Source organism: Budorcas taxicolor, chromosome 20 (assembly GCF_023091745.1).
Source record: "Budorcas taxicolor isolate Tak-1 chromosome 20, Takin1.1, whole genome shotgun sequence".
NCBI lineage: Eukaryota > Metazoa > Chordata > Mammalia > Artiodactyla > Bovidae > Budorcas > Budorcas taxicolor.
The window spans coordinates 27,160,991-27,183,592 of record NC_068929.1 but is presented as its reverse complement, the minus strand read 5'-3'; the positions used below and the strand labels follow the sequence as shown (position 1 = coordinate 27,183,592).

At 40.7% G+C, this 22,602-nt stretch overlaps 1 protein-coding gene across 2 annotated transcripts in view; it reads right to left on the bottom strand.

Annotated features, from left to right (window-relative positions):
- The window catches only part of PLPP1 (phospholipid phosphatase 1), a 116,927-nt gene extending 112,080 nt beyond the window's left edge, over positions 1–4,847 (bottom strand). Inside the window, exon 1 of one of the 2 annotated variants that reach the window (XM_052658993.1) lies at positions 4,419–4,847. In XM_052658993.1, coding sequence (XP_052514953.1) covers positions 4,419–4,476 — 58 coding nt within the window. In that variant the 5' untranslated portion in view covers positions 4,477–4,847. The remainder of the gene's footprint in view (positions 1–4,418) is intronic. The other variant, XM_052658992.1, reaches the window with a different exon arrangement.
- Positions 4,848–22,602: the final 17,755 nt, after the last annotated feature.

Genomic DNA, 22,602 nt, shown 5'->3' with positions numbered 1-22,602 from the left:
AGCACACCCAAATAAGGTATTTAAATAAGAATTTAATGAAGGAACCATCTTCAAAAGTATAGGTAGGATTTAGGGAAAGTAGCAGGGAATGGTACCAGCAACATCAGGAAACCATTATCATCTCTAGGCTAAAGGGGGCAAGTAAAGGGTTACCAAAACCCAGAAAGATCTGTAACTGTAGCTGGCTGGCACAGAGGGCCACTGAATAGAAGCTGTGACCTACTCACAAAACACAAAATAGCTCTGGCAACACAAATCCAGCAGGAAGAAACTGGCTCTTCCAGGCCTCCTGCTGTTGTCCCGTTGGTTAAAGTCAACCAGAAACAAAAAGCAACAGCCTAGTTGCAGTCCATAGCACTAGCCTCCCAGAGCATAGCGCAAGGTAGAGAAAAGATCTAGAGGAGCCAAAGAAGGCGGCACAATACAGAAAAGATATTCCAAATGACTGCTACCCAGCAAAACTCAGGCACATAAAAAGGTTCTGCCAGTTCCACCTAAATCTTCCAGGCATCACGAGATACTTGCAAAAAAGTCATACACACGTGTAGCTACTTACTTGGGTTCCCACTGCCCTGTACTGAGGTGAGAGGAAAAAAAAAAAAAAAAGATTCCAAGAGTACTCCTGGGGTACCATATGTCATTTCTGTATCTCTAAACAAACACTGCTACTGCTACTGCTAAGTCACTTCAGTCGTGTCCGACTCTGTGTGACCCCATAGACGGCAGCCCACCAGGCTCCCCCGTCCCTGGGATTCTCCAGGCAAGAACACTGGAGTGGGTTGCCATTTCCTTCTCCAATGCATGAAAGTGAAAAGTGAAAGTGATGTCGCCCAGTCATGTCTGACTGTTAGCAACCCCATGGACTGTAGCCTACCAGGCTCCTCCATCCATGGGATTTTCCAGGGAAGAGTACTGGAGTGGGTTGCCATTGCCTTCTCCACTAAACAAACACAGATAACCCCTTTATCTATGATAGATCATTTATAGCACAACTCTTTTTTCTGTACTCAAAGAGCATCTATTCCATACCTTTATTATTACATTTATCATGATGTAACCTCTTGTTTGTTTCTCCCTCATTAGACCCTAAGCTCCTTGAGGGCACAGGCTTTCTAATTCATCTTTATCTTTAGCACCTAACGTGAACTTGGAACAGAGTTAGCCTTCAATCAATGTGCACTGAATCAATTCATTGGCAGCCTAATGCCAGAGTGCATAAAATCGAAAATGACTCTCAGCAATTAAGTTTTATTTAGGACATGGTTTAACACGATGAGCAAAACACAGCTTTCACATCAGCCCACTATGATTCTCTGTAGAGCAGCTTTTCTTGTGTGCTCAGGTGATATTTATGGCCTTCTTCTACAATCATAGAACTGATTATCAAAGGAGCCAGAGAAAGCTGGCAAGACCACACTCCATCTCAGAAAGGAATCAAATACACATCATCTCTCAAAATTCTCATTCTTTTTCCAAGAAGAGACCAGATCCACTGAAGTAATAATTTGGGTGTATTATATGGAGGAAATCATGTTTCATAGTGGTGATAATACTGACTTGGCATAGAAATGCTTTTACACATGCATAAGCATGCACACACCCACCCCCTTACATACAGGCATGTTTATCATTTAAACAGACATCACTTTCTGTAATATTATAAAGTAGCCATATAACACAATCACATAACATCATCATATTAAATGAATACACTGCATGATGTTGGGTGATCATTAACAGAACCTGGAACATATTCACATTATAATTAAGAACCACTTTCACATAACCCTGTACTTATGATCTGCTTGATCACCTTTCTGTTGCTATAGTCAACTTTTACCTGTAGTTCTCCAAAGAAAAAGAAAAAACTTAATGCCAAGTTGATAACCCTCTTTGAGCTACCACTATTTTAAAGGCCGCCAACCTCCTACTGTCAGTAAGATGAATAAAAATAAAACTTTAAATGACCCTTAAAGGAGACTTTTTGGCAGACCAGTGGTTAAGACTCTGCGCTTCCACGACAAGGGGTACAGATTCAATCCCTGGTTGGGGAACTAAGACCCTGCATGCTATGCAGCTCAGCCATAAAGTTTAAAAATAAATAAAATGACTCATAGACCCCACTAGAAAGGTGAGTTTTTTAATAAAAATATATAATCTCCCAAAACTCAGCATGAAAATACTTTGTATCTCTAGCATCACTGTTCTCCTTCACTGTTGTTTGTAACAGAATATTGATGCTATTAAATCTAATGTCATCTTATACACCAAATTAAAATAAGCCAGTATTTCACTTTCTATTTAGGAAAAGGGAATTCTGAGCTTATCTTGACAATACACTTACTTATTTTAAAACTCTAGCAATACAAAAAACAGATAAAATGTTTTTCAAATAGATCAGGTATCTGATACTGATACTTAATGCATAAGTCTCCTAAACAAGCTTTTCCCAAAACCAAAGATTTTAAAATCAGAAATAACAACTTTATCTTTTTTTGAGAGTCATCATAAATTCTGCAACTGTCAGGCCAAGTTAGCAATAAAATTACTCAATTCTACTGGACAGTTATGTGATGCTTGCAGCATGCTGAAAACATAGACTACAAAACCCCACAATTTTATAAAGTTGTACTGCAAATAGTTTCCTCAAATATACATGAATTAAACAAAACACAGATTTAGCATATGGCTCTGTGTTTAATAACATTGAGCTACCTGAGAGCAGTATTATGTTTCATCTATCCTGGTTCAGTGCTTGGCCCAAAGAGAAAACGCATTTGTTTCATAAATTAGTAACTGCATAAGGTAGGAAAAATGGGAACTTTATATATAATTCTGACAGTACAGTATGTGGCAATGATAGGATAATATTCAATATATTAGAATTTTAAAAATCACTTCTGACTGAACATTTTACTCTCCCCGAACTAAAACATAAATGAAATTTAACAAAGCTCCACAAACACTGAGTATAAATTTAAATACATTTTAAAATATAACATATTTACCAAGGTGAACTTTTCATTGCCAATAAATCTGAATATAATTAATGTAATTATGAATATGTCCGGTTTTCTGAAAGGATCACTTGTGTTTTTATAAAAATAGTGTTCCAAAATTGTGTTTCCCTTTCCTAAAGGGAATTTCTAAAATTCACTGTGGGGCTATATAGGAAATGTCCTGGTAAACAATAAAGATGTTTCATAAGCAAGATTTTTCCTCAAAAAACAGGTAACAGAATTTATAAAACTTCGGCAAGACTACAAGCACCTAAACGGTCAGGTTTGAGGCAGGGGAGATGGATACTGGATTAAAAGCGGAGGAAGTTTCCTCTCACCGAAAAGCCATTATGCAGACCTGCGTCTAGGATGCTAAAGTCACAGCTCTCCAACGCTGAGAGCTCGCCAATACTATTACTTCGATACTCAAACATGAGGACTACCCGAACATCGAGCAGGTCTTCTGGTAAGTAGTTTTTTCCAAAACATATAAACAGTTCAAAGATACTGCCTTACACAATATATATGAAGACGGTGAAAATCTCTCCTTCCAATGCCTAGCCCTTACCCAGATGACTTCGATTGTTTTTCGTCAAAAGAAAAGAGCAACTGGCGACCAGAAGCCCTACGACTGAACTCTTCCTTCAGAAACACAACGCCAAGTTCGCTGCAGCCAAAGAAATGTCCAGTGCTCCTTGTGGGCTCTCACAGGAGATGGAAACCTACACGATGACGAGGTCTGTGCAGAGAAGGAAACAGCAAGTCTGGGGCACACCACGCCAACCCCATCCCCCTCAAAAGCAAGCTTCTTCAAACCTGTAGGCAGAAACCTGGCATCATCACACCCACTTACAGCCTGACAATTTACAAGCCGGTAACACCTTCTAATTAGCGCTCTAACCTTTTATAGACGAAAACTTAAAACTGCTTCCCACAAGGAAGATAAACCTGGCACTGGCGCCAGTTACTGAGAATTCCCAGTGCATCAAAACCCTCCGGTTTTGTCACCAAACCTGATGAGCCAGTGACCACCAGGCTTCCCTACATCAGCGAGGGGAGGAGCCCACCCTCTCTGCTGGGAGTGAAACGGGAAACAGAGGAAAGGAGAGCAAGGGATGGAGCGCAGAGGCGTGAACAGCATCCAAGCAGGGTGGGCTCAGCGCACCGGCGGGCAATAGAAAGGCAGACTGACAGCAGCGGCCACGCGGGGATGCGGGCTGCGAAGCGGGATCCCCGGGCTGCGGAAGCCGCCCCCAGCGTCTAGCCGGGCAAGGCTCGCGCGTCAAGCACACACCCCCCCCACGCCCGTCCGCGACTCCCGGCGAGCCACCTCCCGGCGGACACACGCCCGCACCCCACCGATGCACCCACCCCGGGCTCGCGCGCACACGCCCCTCGGGCCGGCGGCGCGTTACGTACCCAGCAACACGCAGAGCACATCGAGGGCCACGTACGGCAGCCGCGTCTTGTCAAACATGGTCTCCGCAGGGATGGCAGAGGAGGCACCCGATTCAGGAGACCGGGCCGGGGACTGGCGACGGTTCCTCTCAGCCAGGGGAGAGCGGCTAGGGCTGACGGGGACCCCCGCGGCGTTCTGACGGGCAGCAATGGCGCCCACCACGCCTCCCCTCACAGCTCCCGCAACCACTTGGTCCGGGCCGAGACGCTCGTGTGCCAGCCGCAGCGGCTCCGTAGCCTCAGGCCCTCCTCGGTCGGCCCTGGCCCGCCCCGGCTGTTGGCTGTCCACAGCCAGGCGCCCTCTCCAACAGGCGGAGCGTCCGGACTCGTGCTTTAAGGATGGGGACCGGTAGGCCCCTCCCGCGGGGCAGCGCGGGACCTGCCTGCGCGCGGCCTCGCGGGCTGAGGGAGCGCGGCGGCGGCGGCGGGGCGGCCAGTGAGGGGCGACGGGGCGGGGCCGGGAAACCCCGGCTCGGGCACGTCAGCCAATCGGCGCCTCCGGTCCCGACCTGCGGAGCCCGCCCCTCAAGTGGGACGCGCGGCCGACGGGCGGAGCGTGTGGGCACCTCCCGTGCGGTGCGAGGGCCGTCGTTCAGACACGCATCCTGCTGGTGTCGCCGAACCTGGCCTTCTGATCTCTGGCCACCGGTCATTGCTGCTTCGGAGAAAGAACTGGACCCACCCCCACCCCGGTTGCCTGCCAGCTCTCCTCATCCATGGGGATTGGGTAATAAAGAGAAACGGAGTTGTCAGTGACAGTCTCTCTCTCCTTGTCCGAGCTTTAGTCAGGCTCCTCCCAGCCCTCTACTCGCCTAGGCCTCCATTGAGGCCTTCGAATCTGGCCGGGCAGAGCCCCGTATTAGCGTGAATTCTGCTAAGTCATCCTTGCACCTTTAGTATCTGGTTACCTTGTCTATGCGATCAGATTCGTTTCTGTATAAAGTCCGTTAGTATAAAAGTCCTCGGACCAGCCTTTAAGCAAGCATCCCCCTATCCTTAATGTTTTATCTTAATTTCTCATCCACTAACCCCCTCACTCTTCTTGTTTGTTGGCTATAATAAATTTCCGGGTGTCTTTGCTGTATTCGAGGTTGAAGACAATTTCTCCTGCTGCAAGTTATGATCCCCTATTGAAATAGTTTTAAATCGACTGTACCTCACCATTTTAACAAGTACCAGAATGAGTTTATTTCACTCACCCCTCATTCCCGTAAGACCCTAGCAAAGTAACCCGTAACGTCAGGATGTTAATAATCCCTGCTGTGTGCTCTAGTCAAGAAGTGATGAAGCCTGGAAAAAAATAAATATGAAAGTGTTTTCCAAAAGATTAAACCCTCTATCGATGTTAACCATTGGTAACTTTCCTCCACATTCATATCTTACCTTCATCAAAGACGTTAGACAAATTGAAAACTGTTCTTAACTGCTTTGGACTTTCTCCACAGAAGTGTACAGGTGGCACACAAAAGGGGCGGGGATTACACCTGGGAGCCCTGAAAACACTTCATAGAAGGGTGATGGTTACATTGCTCTTTCCTGTCTCTCCCCCACATCAACAGCCATTTTCTTAGGTGAGAAGATAATGAAGAAGACAGTATGTTTTGCCTTTTGGAGGAGTTACAAATAATAGCTTTAGAAATAAATCAACAGGGAATTAATTTCCTGGCGGTCCAGTGATTAGGACTCCACACTCACTGACCAGGGTCTGGGTTTAATCCCTGGTAGGGGAACTTCGATCCCACAAGTTGCTGAGTGTGGCAAAAAAAAAAAAAATCAACAAAGTCCACTAAAATGCATTGTCGTGCTCTGTGATTTTAAAAGGGATGTACACTATGTGCATATAAGCAGTAAGTCCTCAGTTGAAAGAATAATTAAGAAATGTCATTTTGTTTGGGGAAGTGGGAGGTTTTGTTAGTTTTTGGAAGGAGTGTGGTTTGTTTTGGTTTATTTTCATGATTAGTTTCTAGTGTGATCACTGGAATTGAGAATGAGTTAAATAACCTTGAAATGATAGTGAAAATAACAAAAAGGAGACAATTATTGTATAGTGACATCATTAATACCCCCTTGGGGTAGGTTCTAGTGTGTCCGTGGATTGGACATGAAACCTTACAGATTTTCTTAAATTAACAAAAATTTGTCCTGGAATCTGTATTTTTCTCTGTGTAATATAGGCATCAAATATAAAAGCAGAGTGCACTTGAGAAGAATAGTCCTGAAGAATCTCTGAAGAAATGAGAAAATAATTTCCTGTCTTCTTGTATTACTAAGCATTTTAAAAAGGAGACTGTAATCTGCACCGTCCATTTCAGTTTCTCTTTCAATATTTGTTGTATTCTCACTTCTGTCCCCACTCCTTTCCTGGAGCTATTCTTTAACATAATGTTATTGGTAAGTCTCCTATCTGTTCCAACAGTACTTGCTTCTTTTTATTTTATAAAGTTTCTACAAAGTGAATGATATTCACCTTGCAAAATTTAATGAATAAATTCCCTTAGAGTATTTGTATGTAATTATGTCTTTTCTCCCCACTTGGACTGAATCAAATATAGTTTTTATTATTACTCAAGAAGCTTTGTGAAACTAAAACAATAAAAAATGTAAATGTCTGGTTCCCTAGTACATGTGTCTCGCCCATCCAAAAAGCTTTACAATCTGCTGTAATCTTTTTTTGTATTTATTGTCAAAACTATTTGTTATTAAAATTTTTTATTATGTAATGTTTGATACATAGATTAAGTTTTAAAACATAAGTGGATGACTGGGAATCCACTACTCAATGCCTAGAGCATTGTGGTATCACTGAATCTATCTATGTGTTCAGTCCCTTTGTTGTACTCTACTTCAGGGGAGGTAACCACTGTCCTGAATTTTGTGTTTATCTTGTTCTTTCTTTGTTTTTTCCATGTGGAAAAACACACGGCGACATGTGTACATGTCACTGAAAATATGCATTGTTTAGCTCTCTTATATTTTATCTTTTAAAAACATATGCCATATATGTAGTCTTTTGCTCTTGATTTTTTTCATTCATTTTTTATACCCATTGATGTTGCTGCAATCATTGCAGATATATCATATAAATGTACCATTTTATTCATTCTTTTGACAGTGGCCACCTGGGTTATTGCCATTCTTGCTATTACAAATAATGCTGCTGTGAACGTTCACCTACATGTCTCCTGTGTGGAAAGCTGTGGAACTACTTTCATGGGGTATACAAGCATCCTCGGAGAAGGCGATGGCACCCCACTCCAGTACTCTTGCCTGGAAAATCCCATGGATGGAGGAGCCTGATAGGCTGTAGTCCTTGGGGTCACGAAGAGTCAGACACAACTGAGCAACTTCACTTTCACTTTTCACTTTCATGCATTGGAGAGGGAAATGGCAACCTACTCCAGTGTTCTTGCCTGGAGAATCCCAGGGACGGGGGAGCCTGGTGGGCTGCTGTCAATGGGGTCGCACAGAGTCGAACAAGACTGAAGCGACTTGGCAGCAGCAGCACAAGCATCCAACTTCACTAGAAAATCCCAAATTGTATTACTAAGCATTACACCATCTTACCTACCCCTCACCAGTGGTAGATATGACTCCATATTTACATCAACACTTAAAATTTTGAGAGTTCTTAATTTTTGGTAATTTAATAGATGCAGTGTCTATTTCAATGTAGTCTTAGTTTACATCTTCATGATCACTAATATGGTTGGGCACCTTTTCCTAAATTTGTTTACCAAAAATATTTCCTCTTCTGTCAATTACCTAATCACGTTTTTGCCTATTTTTCTATTAGATTGTTTTTATTTTTATCAAACTGTAGAAGTTCTTTGTATATTCTTGATAGCAGTTCTTTGTGTTGTAAATTTTTCCTTCCAGTATGTGGCTTGTCATTTCATTTCCTTTATGAGCAGCTATGTGCCGGAGTTATTGTAAATGTAATGTAAGCAGAGGTCTACTGGAAGATTTCTGTGAAAATGTTTACTTTCCTGACCAAAGGAAAGCACTGGTTTTCCTTCCCTCTTCTTTCTGCATTCCTTGAACAGTATTTGAGTTACAGCAGCCACCTTGTGATCATGAGAGAAAGGTGAAGAAGAGAAACCCTGATCTTTTTAATCCTGAGCTACTAAAACAACCAGCAACTTGGCTACCTCCAGATATTTTCTGATGTAAGGGAAAATTATTGCTTAAGTCTCAAATATTCACAACTGATATAAGGCTTGAGTACTTTGATTACTATTTCTGAGAAATCACATATATTACCCTAAGAAAACCTTTTACTTGAGCTAATTTAATTGAATTTTTGGTCCTTGAAACCACAAAGTCCTGAAGAAAAAAAAAGAAACAGTTCGAGTAGCTGGAATGGATGTTGAATGGTTTGAGCATAGAGGCAAAACAAGTGACATATTCTGAAGTCTTTCAATAGGAAAGGGAGTGAAACAAGGAACTCACATTGAGGACTAGTAGAAGATAAGGTTCTAGGACTTCCCTGTGGATGGAGTGGATAAGAATCTGCCTGCCAAAGAGTTTGATCTCTGGTCCAGGAAGATTCCATATGCTGCAGAGCAACTAATCCTATGCACCATAACTGAGCCTGGGCTCTAGAGCCAGCCAGCTGCAACTACTGAGCCTTCATTCTGCAACTACGGAAGACGGTACACCTGGAGCCTGTGCTTCACAACAAGAGAAGCCACCACACTGAGAAGCCGCACAGTGCAATTCAAGTAGCCCCCACTCACCACAACTAAAGAAAGCCCTCACAAAGCAGCGAAGACAGCACAGCCAAAAATAAATAATTTTTTAAATTATATGAAAAAAGATAAGGTTCTAGAAGATAGGTTAAAGCACTTTGTAGCTTTAAAGTGTGTCTGGAAACAAAAAAACTTGAAAATATATAACAGTGTGCTGAAAACCGTCATTCAAAACAAGTAATCTAGTAGTGAGAGAAAATCATAATCTCTGCAGTGGGTTGTAAATTCAAGACAAATAAACTATTTTGTAAATAATAAACTTTATTTTGTAAATCATGTTATTTAGTTTCAGGTCCTTTCTGTGTTTATTTCCATTTTGTTTTCTCCTGTGTTTCCCAAAATCTTGTTTATGGCTTCCAGCCCTTTTTTAGCTTTGCTGCAAAGTACTAGAGGGAAAGTCTTCTGTTATAATTGAGCCAGTCTACCAATGTAAGAAAAAGTCATTGCAAGAGTATTTATCTCCATAAAAGGAGGTGAATCCCTAGGATCAGAGTTGGAAGCCTAATGGGTGGGCAAACCAGCTCCACCAAGATTTTCTTTTACCGAGACTCTTTCAGTGTCAAGCTTGGAGGGCCTGAGTTTTCTGTTTATTTTTTCAGATGACAGTATTTCCTTAACAGGCTTATTATGGTAATCAAATATAAAAATGTAGATGCAACTGTCTGATCTAGGCAGACATGCAATACATATTGTTTCTAAAACAAACATTTCTGTGAATCCACATCTATTATTTTTGCTTCCCTACCACCCACCAAATCAACCATGGTTCTCTAATCTATTAATACCAAAGAAATGAACCTAATCTCACATGACTTGTTCTTGGCTCAGATGTTCACCACTTCCCTTCTCTAGGATGCTCACAAATTATTTCTTAAATGATCTCTTAAAAATATATATCACCAGAGATAAATTCCTATAAAATATGTGTACCCTTAAAGGCATCATATATATTTTTCTTAAAAAAAAAATCTTGGGTAGGATTGCCATCCAGTTCCTGATGTTTAATCAGAATCCACCTTCTTTAGCTGTTTTGGAAATCAAGAAAATTCTCCCTTCTCACACCTTTTAACTGCTTTTCCGTTCACAACCGCCAATTCATGCTTTGTTAAACCTCATACCTCTATTGATATAACTGGTTAACTCCTTTAAAGCAAAGTGTGTAAGCCCTCTTCAGCTCTGTATCCCCAGCTCCTAGAGCTACACTTGGCACAATGAAGTCACACTTAAGTTTTTATGTTAAATTGCTTGAATAAACAAATGAACAAAGAACAAAAAGTAAGCAAGAGTTTAGGAAAGACGCAAACTATGCCTCGCATGCTTTCTGTTATTTAAACTTGTCTGAGGATGGAGGTGAGTTATAGGATTAATTTTCCTGCCACTATGCTTACAGGTTCATGACACCACTCTATAAGTAATTTTTTGGGTGCTCGATAATGTGAACTACAGTTGATCTTTGAATAATTCAGCGGATAGGGGAGCTGATCCTCCCCTGAAAACCCAAGAATAACTCTACTGTCGACCCTACTAATCCTAGGTTCAACATCCATGCATTTTACCGAATGGGGATCATGTAGTGCTATAGTATGCATTTAGTGGGAAAAAACAAATAGAAGTGGACCCCAGCAGTTCAAACCCTCATTGTTCAAGATTGAACTGTTCTTTAAAAAGTGAATCTATCCCCCTCCTCTGATTAGAAAAATTTAATACTAATATTTTCCCTGATATAGTCAGTTTTATGGTATTTAAAAGTTCTAAAAAGTCACATGGAACAAACACCTATCCTTATGTCTAAATTACCAATCAGTTCAGTTGCTCAGTCGTATCCAACTCTGTGACCCCATGGACTACCAGACTTCCCTGTCCATCGCCATCTCCCAGAGTTTCCTCAAACTCATGTCCATTGAGTCGGTGATGCCATCCAACCATCTCATCCTTTATTGTCCCCTTCTCCTCCTGTCTTCAGTCTTTCCCAGCACCAGGGTCTTTTCCAAGGAGTCAGCTGTTCACATCAGGTAGCCAAATATTGGAGCTTCGGCTTCAGCATCAGTTCTTCCAATGAATATTCAGAACTGATTTCCTTTAGGATTGACTGGTTTGATCTCTTTGCAGTCCAAGGGACTCTCAGGAGTCTTCTGCAACACCACAGTTCAAAAGCATCAATTCTTTGGTGCTCAGCTTTCTTTAGTGTCCAACTCTCACTTTCACACACGACTACTGGAAAAACCATAGCTCTGACTAGATGGACCTTTGTCATCAAAGTAATGTCCCTGCTTTTTAATATGCTGTCTAGGTTGGTCATAGCTTTTCTTCCAAGGAGCAAGTGTCTTTTAATTTTGTGGCTGCAGTCACCATCTACAGTGAATTTGGAGCCCAAGAAAATAAAGTCTCTCACTGTTTCCATAGTTTCCCCATGTATTTGCCATGAAGTGATAGGACTGGATGCTATGATCTTAGTTTTTTGGATGTTGAGTTTTAAGTCAACTTTTTCACTCTCCTCTTTCACTTTCATCAAGAGGTTCTTTAGTTCTTCTTCACTTTCTGCCATTAGGGTGGTGTCATCTGCATATCTGAGATTATTGATATTTCTCCCTGCAATCTTGATTACCAATTGAGGTTATCATACTAAGTAAACCAGACAAAAACAAATATCATATGATATTGCTTATGTGTGGAATCTAAAAAAAATGATACAAATGAACTTATATACAAAATAGAAATACACCCGCAAACATAGAAAGCAAACTTATGGTTACCAAAGGGGAAAAGGGGAGGAATAAATTAGGAGTTTGGGATTCACGGATACACACTTGTTGTTCAGTAACTCAGTTCTGTCCAACTCTTTGCGACCCCATGGACTGTGGCACGCCAGGCTTCCCTGTCCTTCACCATCTCCTGGAGTTTGCTCAAACTCATGTCCATTGAGTCGGTGATGCCTGCAAATCATCTCATCCTCTGTCGTCCCCTTCTCCTGCCTTCAATCTTTCCCACCATCAAGATCTTTTCTAAGGAGTCAGTTCTTTGCATCAGATGGCAAAAGTATTGGAGCTTCAGTTTCAGCATCAGTCCTTCTGATGAATAATCAGGACTGATTTCCTTTAGGATTGACTGGCTTGATCTCCTGACAGTCCAAGGGACTCTCAAGAGTCTTACACAACACCACAGTTCAAAAGAATCAGTTCTTCAGTGCTCAGCCTTCTTTATGGTCCAACTCTCACATCCATACATGACTACTGGGAAAACCATAGTTTTGACTATGTGGACCTTTGTTGGCAAAGTAATGTCTCTGCTTTTTAATATGCTATCTAGGTTTGTCATAGCTTTTCTTTCAAGTATCAAGCATCATATATATATATGAATCACTTTGCTGTATATCCAAAACTAATACAACATTGTACATCAACTATACTTCAATAAAAAATGTTTTTAGACAGTGGAAAAAAGATTTTTTTCTGTAAACAATCCCAGTAATAAATATCATAAACTTTAAAAAAAAAGTGGATCTGCTCTAGTCTAAGTGATTATATTATGGAATACTCCTGTTAGGACTGCAAAGGAAACTTCCCCTCCTTTTCTTCTTCATTAAGATCAGAGTCAGAAATGCACTTCTAGGAACTTCTTAACCCTCAGAGCCAACTTTCCTTGTTTGAATAACAAATTTCATTTAACTTACCTTTGGATTTTTAAAACTCTGTGTGTGTTAGTTGCTCAGTTGTATCCAACTCTTTGCAGACTGTAGCCTACTAGGCTCCTCTGTCCATGGAATTCTGCAGACAAGAATACTGGAGTGAGTTGCCATATCATTCTGCAGAAGATCTTCCCAACCCAGGAATCAAACTCTGGTCACCTGCATTGTAGGCAGATTCTTACCATTTGAGCTACAGGGAAGTCCAGAAACAATATCCTTTGTAAAATCTATGGCAATGATACTCAGACTTTACACATTAGAATCATCTGCGGCATTGCTTAAATACACAAGTTCCCTCCCCAACTCCCAGAGATTCTATTCTAGGATATAACTCAAGCATTATTTCATCATGTTTAACAATTGCCCCAGGAGATTCTGAATTTGAAAATCCATCAGAATTTGAAAACCTCTGGTCTAGTTGGCCCACATTTTCACTCTCCTGACAAATTTTAATAAAAGGAACTACTTTCTTCAAAGTAATTGCTATACATTTTATTTTTGGGGGCTCCAAAATCACTGCAGATGGTGATTGCAGCCATGAAATTAAAAGACACTTACTCCTTGGAAGAAAAGTAATGACCAACCTAGATAGCATATTCAAAAGCAGAGACATTACTTTGCCAACAAAGGTCCGTATAGCCAAAGCTATGGTTTTTCCTGTGGTCATGTATGGATGTGAGAGTTGGATTGTGAAGAAGGCTGAGTGCCGAAGAATTGATGCTTTTGAACTGTGGTGTTGGAGAAGACTCTTGAGAGTCCCTGGGACTGCAAGGAGATCCAACCAGTCCATTCTGAAGGAGATCAGCCCTGGGATTTCTTTGGAAGGAATGATGCTAAAGCTGAAACTCCAGTACTTTGGCCACCTCATGTGAAGAGTTGACTCATTGGAAAAGACTTTGATGCCAGGAGGGACTGAGGGCAGGAGGAGAAGGGGACAACAGAGGATGAGATGGCTGGATGGCATCACTGATTTGATGGATGTGAGTCTGAGTGAACTCTGGGAGATAGTGATGGACAGGGAGGCCTGGCGTGCTGCCATTCATGGGGTCGCAAAAGTCGGACACGACTGAGCAACTGAACTGAACTGAACTGAACTAAAGACTAGATTGAAACATAGTGATTAAACATCTGGGCTCAGGAATCAGGCTCACTCAATACACTTGAGCAAATTACTTCAACCTTGCTATGCACCAGTTCCTTACTTGTCAGATGAGAATGGTAACAACAGTACCTTCCTCTTAGATTTGTTGTGAGGATTAAATGAGATGATACAGTGAGAACTTTTAGCATAATGCCAAAGCATACAGTAGGTGCTCAATAAATGTTGGATGTTATTATTCAAAGATTCCTATCATTTCATCAGAATCAGGTTAATAATGTATATCCTATTAACCTTATATAATCACAATGGTGTGATCACTCACCTAGAGCTAGACATCCTGGAATGTTAAGTCAAATGGGCCTTAGGAAGCATCACTACGATCAAAGCTAGTGGAGGTGATGGAATTCCAGTTGAGCTATTTCAAATCCTGAAAGATGATGCTGTGAAAGTGCTGCACTCAATATGCCAGCACATTTGGAAAACAGCAGTGGCCACAGGACTGGAAAAGGTCAGTTTCACTCCAATCCCAAAGAAAGGCAATGCCAAAGAATGCTCAAACTACCACACAATTCCACTCATCTCACATGTTAGTAAAGTAATGCTCAAAATTCTCCAAGCGAGGCTTCAGCAATACATGAACCGTGAACTTCCAGATGTTCAATATAGTTTTAGAAAATGCAGAGGAGCCAGAGATCAAATTGCCAATATTCACTGGATCATAGAAAAAGCAAGAGTTCCAGAAAAACATCTATTTCTGCTTTACTGACTATGCCAAAGCCTTCGACTGTGTAGATCACAACAAACTGTGGAAAATTCTGAAAGAGACGGGAATACCAGACCACCTGACCTGCCTCTTGAAATCTGTATGCAGGTCAGGTAGTGACAGTTAGAACTGGACATGGAACAACAGACTGGTTCCAAATCAGGAAAGGAGTACGTCAAGGCTGTATATTTGTCACCCTGCTTATTTAACTTATATGAGGAGTACATCATGAGAAACGCTGGGCTGGAGGAAGCACAAGCTGGAATCAAGGTTGCCGGGAGAAATATCAATAACCTCAGACATGCAGATGACACCACCCTTATGGCAGAAAGTGAAGAAAAACTAAAGAGCCTCTTGAGGAAAGTGAAAAAGGAGAGTGAAAAAGTTGGCTTAAAGCTCAACATTCAGAAAACTAAGATCATAGCATCTGGTCCCATCACTTCATGGCAAATACACGGGGAAACAGCTGACTTTATTTTTTGGAGCTCCAAAATCACTGCAGATGGTGACTACAGCCATGAAATTAAAAGATGCTTACTCCTCAGAAGGAAAGTTATGACCAACCTAGACAGCATATTAAAAAGCAGAGACATTACTTTGCAAACAAAAGTCCATCTAGTCAAGGCTATGGTTTTTCCAGTAATCATGTATGGATGTGAGAGTTGGACTGTAAAGAAAGCTGGGCACCAAAGAATTGATGCTTTTGAAGTGTGGTGTTGGAGAAGACTCTTGAGAGTCCCTTGGACTGCAAGGAGATCCAACCAGTCCATCTTAAAGGGGATCAGCCCTGAGCGTTCACTGGAAGGACTGATGTTGAAGTTGAAACTCCAATACTTTGGCCACCTGATGCGAAGAGTTGACTCATTGGAAAAGACCCTGATGCTGGGAGGGATTGGGGGCAGGAGGAGAAGGGGATGACAGAGGATGAGATGGTTGGATGGCATCACCAACTCAATGGACATGAGTTTGGATAAACTCTGGGAGTTGGTGATGGACAGGGAGGCCTGGCATGCTGCGGTCTATGGGGTCACAAAGAGTTGGACATGACTGAGCAACTGAACTGACTGAAGGACAGTGTCCTGGGGCACTCCAAGTGCTTGGGGGACTCAAATCTCCAACTCCTTTGCAATTGTGTTAAATTCAGTGTTTATGAATCTTGCTGTGAAATGGATCTAAAGATAGCACTTCCCAAACTTTCAAAGTGGGGAAGAGGGTAGGGTTGTGGGTGGGGGTCTGTGACACAATTCTGAGCTCTAGAACCTTGCTACTTGCTATTCATGCTCTTGACTGGCAGCATCTGCATTACCTGCTGCTTTCAGAAAAGCACACTCAGATGCCATTCCAGACCTACTGAGTCAAAATCTGCACTTCAAAATGATCCCAAGTGACTCCTGTGCATGTTAATGTCTGAGAAGCAATGCTCTAGAGATTCCCAGGTTTCCTTGATAATCGAGTATGCAGATTATCTGATGTCTTTTTTAAAAATTCTGAGTTATTAAATCTGGTAACTTTTAAAATTACTCTGTGTGATTGTTATATTTAGGGACGAAACACTGCTGTCAAAAATGAAGCTATCAGCAAGTTAAGAATTTGTGAGATAATTGGTTTGTAGCTGGACCACTGCACCAGATTCTTCTTCCTGTGCACCAGAGCTAAGTTAATAATTTAGCTGCCTCAAATCTCAGAAGCTTCCCAGTTCCTATCCATGTGAATTCTTGTGATAAATCCCTTTGTTTTCTCCAGCTTGAGTCTATATACCTAGCTTCAAAACATGCCTAGTAATGCCACAAATTACATTGATGGGGTTTTTTGAGGGGGTGGTTTTTTTTTTTTTATTGAAATCTAGTTGACATACAATGTTATATTAGTCTCAGGTATACAACATAGTGATTCCACATTTAAATACATTATGAAATGATCACCGTGATAAATCTAATAATCATCTGTGCCCATAGAAAGTTATTAAAATTTATTGACTATATTCCCTTTGCTATATATTATATCCTGTGACCTACTTATTTTATAATTGGAAATTTTACCTCTTACTCTCCTTCACCTATTTTGCCCACATCTCTTCCTCTACCCCTCTGGTGACCACCGGTTTCTCTATATCTATGAGTCTGTTTCTCTTTGTTTTGTTTGTTCATTTGGGGTTTTTTTGTTTGTTTTTTATGTTCTACCTGTAAGTGAAATGATGTCATATTTGTCTTTCTCTGTCTGACTTATTTCACTTAGCATAATACCCTCTAGTTCCATTACCTTAGGGTTTTAAAAAATATTTGATACATATATAGAATATTTGTAATATGTACAAATTGTAAAGCATAAGAAAATAAACACCTTAAAACTCACTACCCAACATGAGAGTTAAAACATTTACAATATTGCTGAAGTTACCTGGGTGTTCCTTCCCAATCCCCAACTCCCCGCCTGTTCCATTTTCTACCCCCACTAACTACATTCTAAATGTTGTCTTTATCATTATCTTTATTTAAAAGAAAATCAAGACTTTACCATGTATTTCCCTGGTCAATATTTTACATGTTTTGAGCTTTATAAAAACAGTATCATATCGTGTACACTTGTAAGTGGGGATTTGGTTTTCACTCTGTTGTTTCTACTGTTTATTCATTGTCACTAATGGATAAACTTCTCTTTATGTAAACATGCCACTCATTATTAATCCACTCACTTACTAATGGACATCTGGATGTTTTCTTTTGGACTTTTAAAATGCACTTATAAAGTACACTTATGAATAGTAGAGTCGGACTCGACTGAAGCGACTTAGCAGCAGCAGCAGCAGCATGAATAGTCTTGTATATGTTTCCTGGTGCTCTTTGGCAGGAGTATCTTCAGAGCATTTAATTGGACTGGAATTGCTAGGTATTGTGGTAGGCTGACAATGGTCCCCGAAGATATGTTCACATCCTAATCGCCCAAACCTGTGACTGTTACTGTATATATTTATAGAAGAAGTATCTTTGAAGATGTGATTAAATTAAGGGCCTTGAGATCAGAAAATCACCCTAGATCATCCAGGTGGGTTCTTATAAGTGGGAGGCAAAAGGAGATTTGACTCCAAGACAGCAGAGAAGATGCCCTGTCAACACATTGAATCAGTCCAGTAAAACCTGGACTGTGGACTTTGGACTTCTGGTCTCCACAGCTGTGTGAGAATAAATTTCTGTTGTTTTAAGCCATCAAGTTTGTGGTGATTTAATAGGAAACTAACAATATGTTCAGTATTACAAGATAAAGCCAAACAGTTTTCAAGGAATGTTAGCAAGTATCCAGAAGGTATGATGTGTCAAAGTCATGTATCAAATATTAGCTCTAGAAGTGTTAATAGTTCCAGTATTCCTACATAGGAGGATTCAGGAAGTGTGCCTTAAACTTGTACTTCCATAACACTTTCAAAACAACTGGGAAAAAAAATCAAAGGTCCTATCAGAGAATATGGGTAGAGAGAGTAGATTGTCAATGATTGATACACTGTCAGAGTATTATTTTGCATGCTTGCTAATAACAATGGAGTTCTTTTGTTTGGCTATATTATTCCCCTATTGTTGGAGACCTTGGAAAGGTCATCTTCTTGGCCGCAGGTCAGGGAGGTGTAACCAGTTTTCAGATGTGTGGATGTGTTTTTAGAATTACTGGCATGCCATGTGTTTATTTGAATGATTTCCCTATTTATGAAGTCACTTTCGTTGTTACACCAAGGGCAGGTGTATATTGGAGCATTTCCTGACCTCTGTACCTTGCAGAAACAGCACTTCTTTTCATGACAGAGCCTCCAAGGACAGTGAAGGGGTTGAACTGTAGATAAGCCCTCTGTGCCCTTTACTCCTTGCATATCTGTTTTGATTCAGTATAATTATAAACTCCCAGTCTTGCCAAACTTCTGATATTCTAGGATATTTGTTACTGCTGCTGACAGTGGTAGCTCACAAAGGGTTAAAGCGTGAGTTTTTTTTCAAAAATTGCATTTCCAACAATAGGAAAAAGGAAGGTGTGTTAGTTTTCTGCCGCTGTTACAAATTATCACCAACTCGTGGCTTAAAACAACACAAATTTCTTATCTCAAAGTTCTATAGGTCAGAATTCCAGTGTGTCTCATTGGGCTAAAATCATAGTACTGGCAGGGTTGTGCTCCTTTCTGGAGGATCTGGGGAGATATATTTCTTGGGTTTCTTCTACTTCTAAAGGCTGCCCATATTCCTCCTCCTCAAAGCTGGCAACATTGCATCTCTCTGAACATTCTTCTAATAGTTATATTTCCCTCTGACCATATCTGGGAGAGGTTCTGAAATTTCAAGGACACCTGTGCTTTTAGTTTGGGCTCACTCATATAACCCAGGAAAATTCACTTCTCAGAGTTCTTCATTTAATTACACCTGAAAAGTTCTTTTTGTCATATAAAATTATATATTTACAGGTTCTGGTAATGAAGACATTATCTTTGAAGGGGAAAGTCTTATTCTACCTATCACAGATTTGCTTAAACGGGGAAATAGAGGACAAATGCCATGTTTATTTAGCTGCAGGTGCTATAGACACACAGAGAAGGCAATGGCACCCCACTCCAGTACTCTTGCCTGGAAAATCCCATGGACAGAGGAGCCTGGTAGGCTGCAGTCCATGGGGTCGCTAAGAGTTCGGCACTACTGAGCAACTTCACTTTCACTTTTCATTTAATAGCAACCCACTCCAGTGTTCTTGTCTGGAGAATCCCAGGGACGGGGGAGGCTGGTGGGCTGCCGTCTATGAGGTCACACAGAGTCAGACACGACTGAAGTGACTTAGCAGCAGCAGCAGCAGCAGCAGCAGCTACTCTTTATGTATTTATCAGACACAATTATATTCTCTTTTATGCAGGGTCTATTCAACACTTTTGTTCATTTTTTCTGTTGAGTTGTCTTTTTCTTACAGATTTTTAGGAGGTCTTAGTATTTCTGGAAATAATCTCTTTGTTGATGCAGTATTATTATTTATAAGAAATACATATATGATCATTCAGATGAGCAAACTATATCTTCTGTATGTATTTGGTCTTCATCCATAGTTCATAGCTCACAGCTCCCAAAACCCTTGGAATTTCCTAAGCACTGGGAATGATAAAGTGAATGAGGTGACTTTGGGAAGCACTAATAGATGCCAAGAGAACCAATCATGTGATTAGAGGGTTAGAACTTTCAGTTCCCACCACCCATGCCCCACTTTTGGGAGAGGGGCTAGAGGTTGAATCAATTACCATAACCAGTTATTTAATCAACCATGCCTCTGTCATACAACTTCTATAAAAACTCAAAAGAATAGGTTTTAGAGAGCTTCTAGGTTGGTGAACACATGGCGATTTGGGAAGAGTGGTCCCCCTGGAGAGAGCATGGAAGCTCTGTGTCCCTTTCCCACTCCTTATCCTATACAACTTCCATTTGGATGTTCATCTGTATCCTTCATCACCTCCTTTTCTAATAAACTGGTAGTCCAGAAGTGAAATGTTTCTCTGAGTTCTGTGAGCTATTCTAACCAATTAATCAAAACTGAGGAAGGGAGAGTGGGAACCTCTGATTACCAGCCAATTGGTCAGAAGAACAGGTAACAAAAAACCTGGACTTGTAATGGGCATCCAGAATTGCAAGGGATTGTTGGAAACTTCCATTTGTACAGCCAGCTGGATAGAAGGACAGGTAAACTGGGTACGTAACTAATTGCCTAAAGCAGAGGGTAGTCTTGTGGGACTGAACCCTTTACCTGATTCTAACTCCAGGTAGATAGTGTCAGAATTGCTTTGAATTCTCAAACAACCTGGGGGCATTCCAGAACTGGCTATTGGTATGGGAAGCCTACACACACACACACACACACACACACACACACACACACACACACACAGATTGGAATTGATCTGGAAAGTCCTTTTCAGTTGGATATATCAGTTGATTGTCTTTTAAGAAGAAGAAATTCTTAATTTTCATACAATCCAGACCAATGTGTCAATTTCTCCCTTTATGGTTAGCATTTTGCTGTTCGTTCTTAAAAAAATACTTTGTTTTATATTTTAATTTTAACCTTGTTTTCTTTCTCAACTTAAAGTTGCTGGGGCTCTTATGTAGAAGGCCTGTCCCCTGAATAACTGGGCTGGATCACTGATGTTGCAAAGATTAGCCTAAGGAACTGCCCATGAGACTTCTTTTTTCATTGCCAGACCCTAGTTTCCCTTGTACCCATTCCTCATTGCACCAAATTAGCAATGTTACAGAACCTTGCTTAATATACAAAATACAGATTTTACAAAGGAGTCTGGTACCCAAAATGAAGTTACTAATGATTATCATTAGAATAATAATAAAAGTAATAATAATAGTTAAAGAAAAGATAAATGCTCATTCGTTTAGAAATATATGGATAATAAAAAGAAAAAAGATTTAAAAATCAATCATAATTCAATACACCCAAAACAAATACAATTAGTATTTTATAACCTTTAGATAACTTTGAATAGGGACAGTTGCTGGAAAAGCCCCTGATGCTGGGAAAGATTGAGGGCAGGTAGAGAAGAGAGGAACAGAGGATGAGATGGTTGGAGGGTATCACTGACTCAGTGGACATGAATTTGAGCATATCCAGGAGATAGGGAAGGACAGGGAGCGTAGCATGCTGCAGTGTTGGGAGGACCCCAATCAACAATGGTGTAATTGGCCATAAACATTCATTTCCCTGATTTAGCTTGACATTTATCTCAATAAACAGGAATATATTTAAAGTCTTTAGAAGTAAACCCCTTACATTTTAACTTTTGTCTTTTTCTTAGAGTTTTGGTAGTATTGACATGATTTTTATAAAAGGACAGGGCAATAAACAGTCCAAGCAATGTGTGGAAGTTTCTTCTTGGAGGCAGGACGAAAGCCCATGTTTGTCGACTAACATTAATACATAATTTTGTTGGGTCCATGCATAAAGGAAGGATTTCATAGCCTAGAGAAATGTTAATTAGTCTTCCTTCTTCCTCAGAATGAGAGGGCCCCTCCAAGCTCCACGGAGGGGGCATATGTGTTGAGTCAGTAGTGGATACGATTGGTCCTATACCTGTCCATTCCATAAGCTACAATAAAAAGGGGCGGATAAGGTATATAAGCCCAATAAGTGTGATCAATCAAATCAGCCTGAGCGGGGGAAGCAAAAGCAAGCAAAGCAAGCATAGCGACAAAAATATTTTCAGGATTCCGAGGCATTCCCTGTTGAGAAATCAGATTTTCAGCTTGATTAATAAGGGTTTTTATCTGTCTCCAAATAGGGAGATCATAAGGTTGATGACTTTGAGTGCGGCGTCTTTTGGAAAATTTTAAAGCCGCCATGGCTTGTATTGGAATGTTTTCCTCTTGGGGTTTTTGTTTTGTATTGTGAAACAGGCATTGAAGTTGATGTTATTTTGTTTTAAGAATCTTACAGACTGGAAACAGAAATAAAGCTATATTAATAATAGTTATAGGCTTAAAGGATACATTGCATTAGAATCTAGCAAAGTCTGCTCTGGATAAGGAAGATAAAAGTGTTCCTGTGTACTCCAGGAGATAGGGAAGGACAGGGAGCCTAGTGTGCTGCAGTCCATGGGGTTGTAAAGAGTTGGACATGACTTAGCAACTGAATGACAACAAGAGACGGTTACTAGGCTTATCATGGTGATCATCTCATAAAGTCACTATATGCTAGCAGATCTGAAGCTAACATAATATCAACATTGTACAGGCTAACATTGTACATCAACATTTAAACTGTTTAATATTTATTTGTGTGGCTGCTCAGGGTCTTAGTTGCGGCATGTGGTATCTTAAGTTGGGATTTAG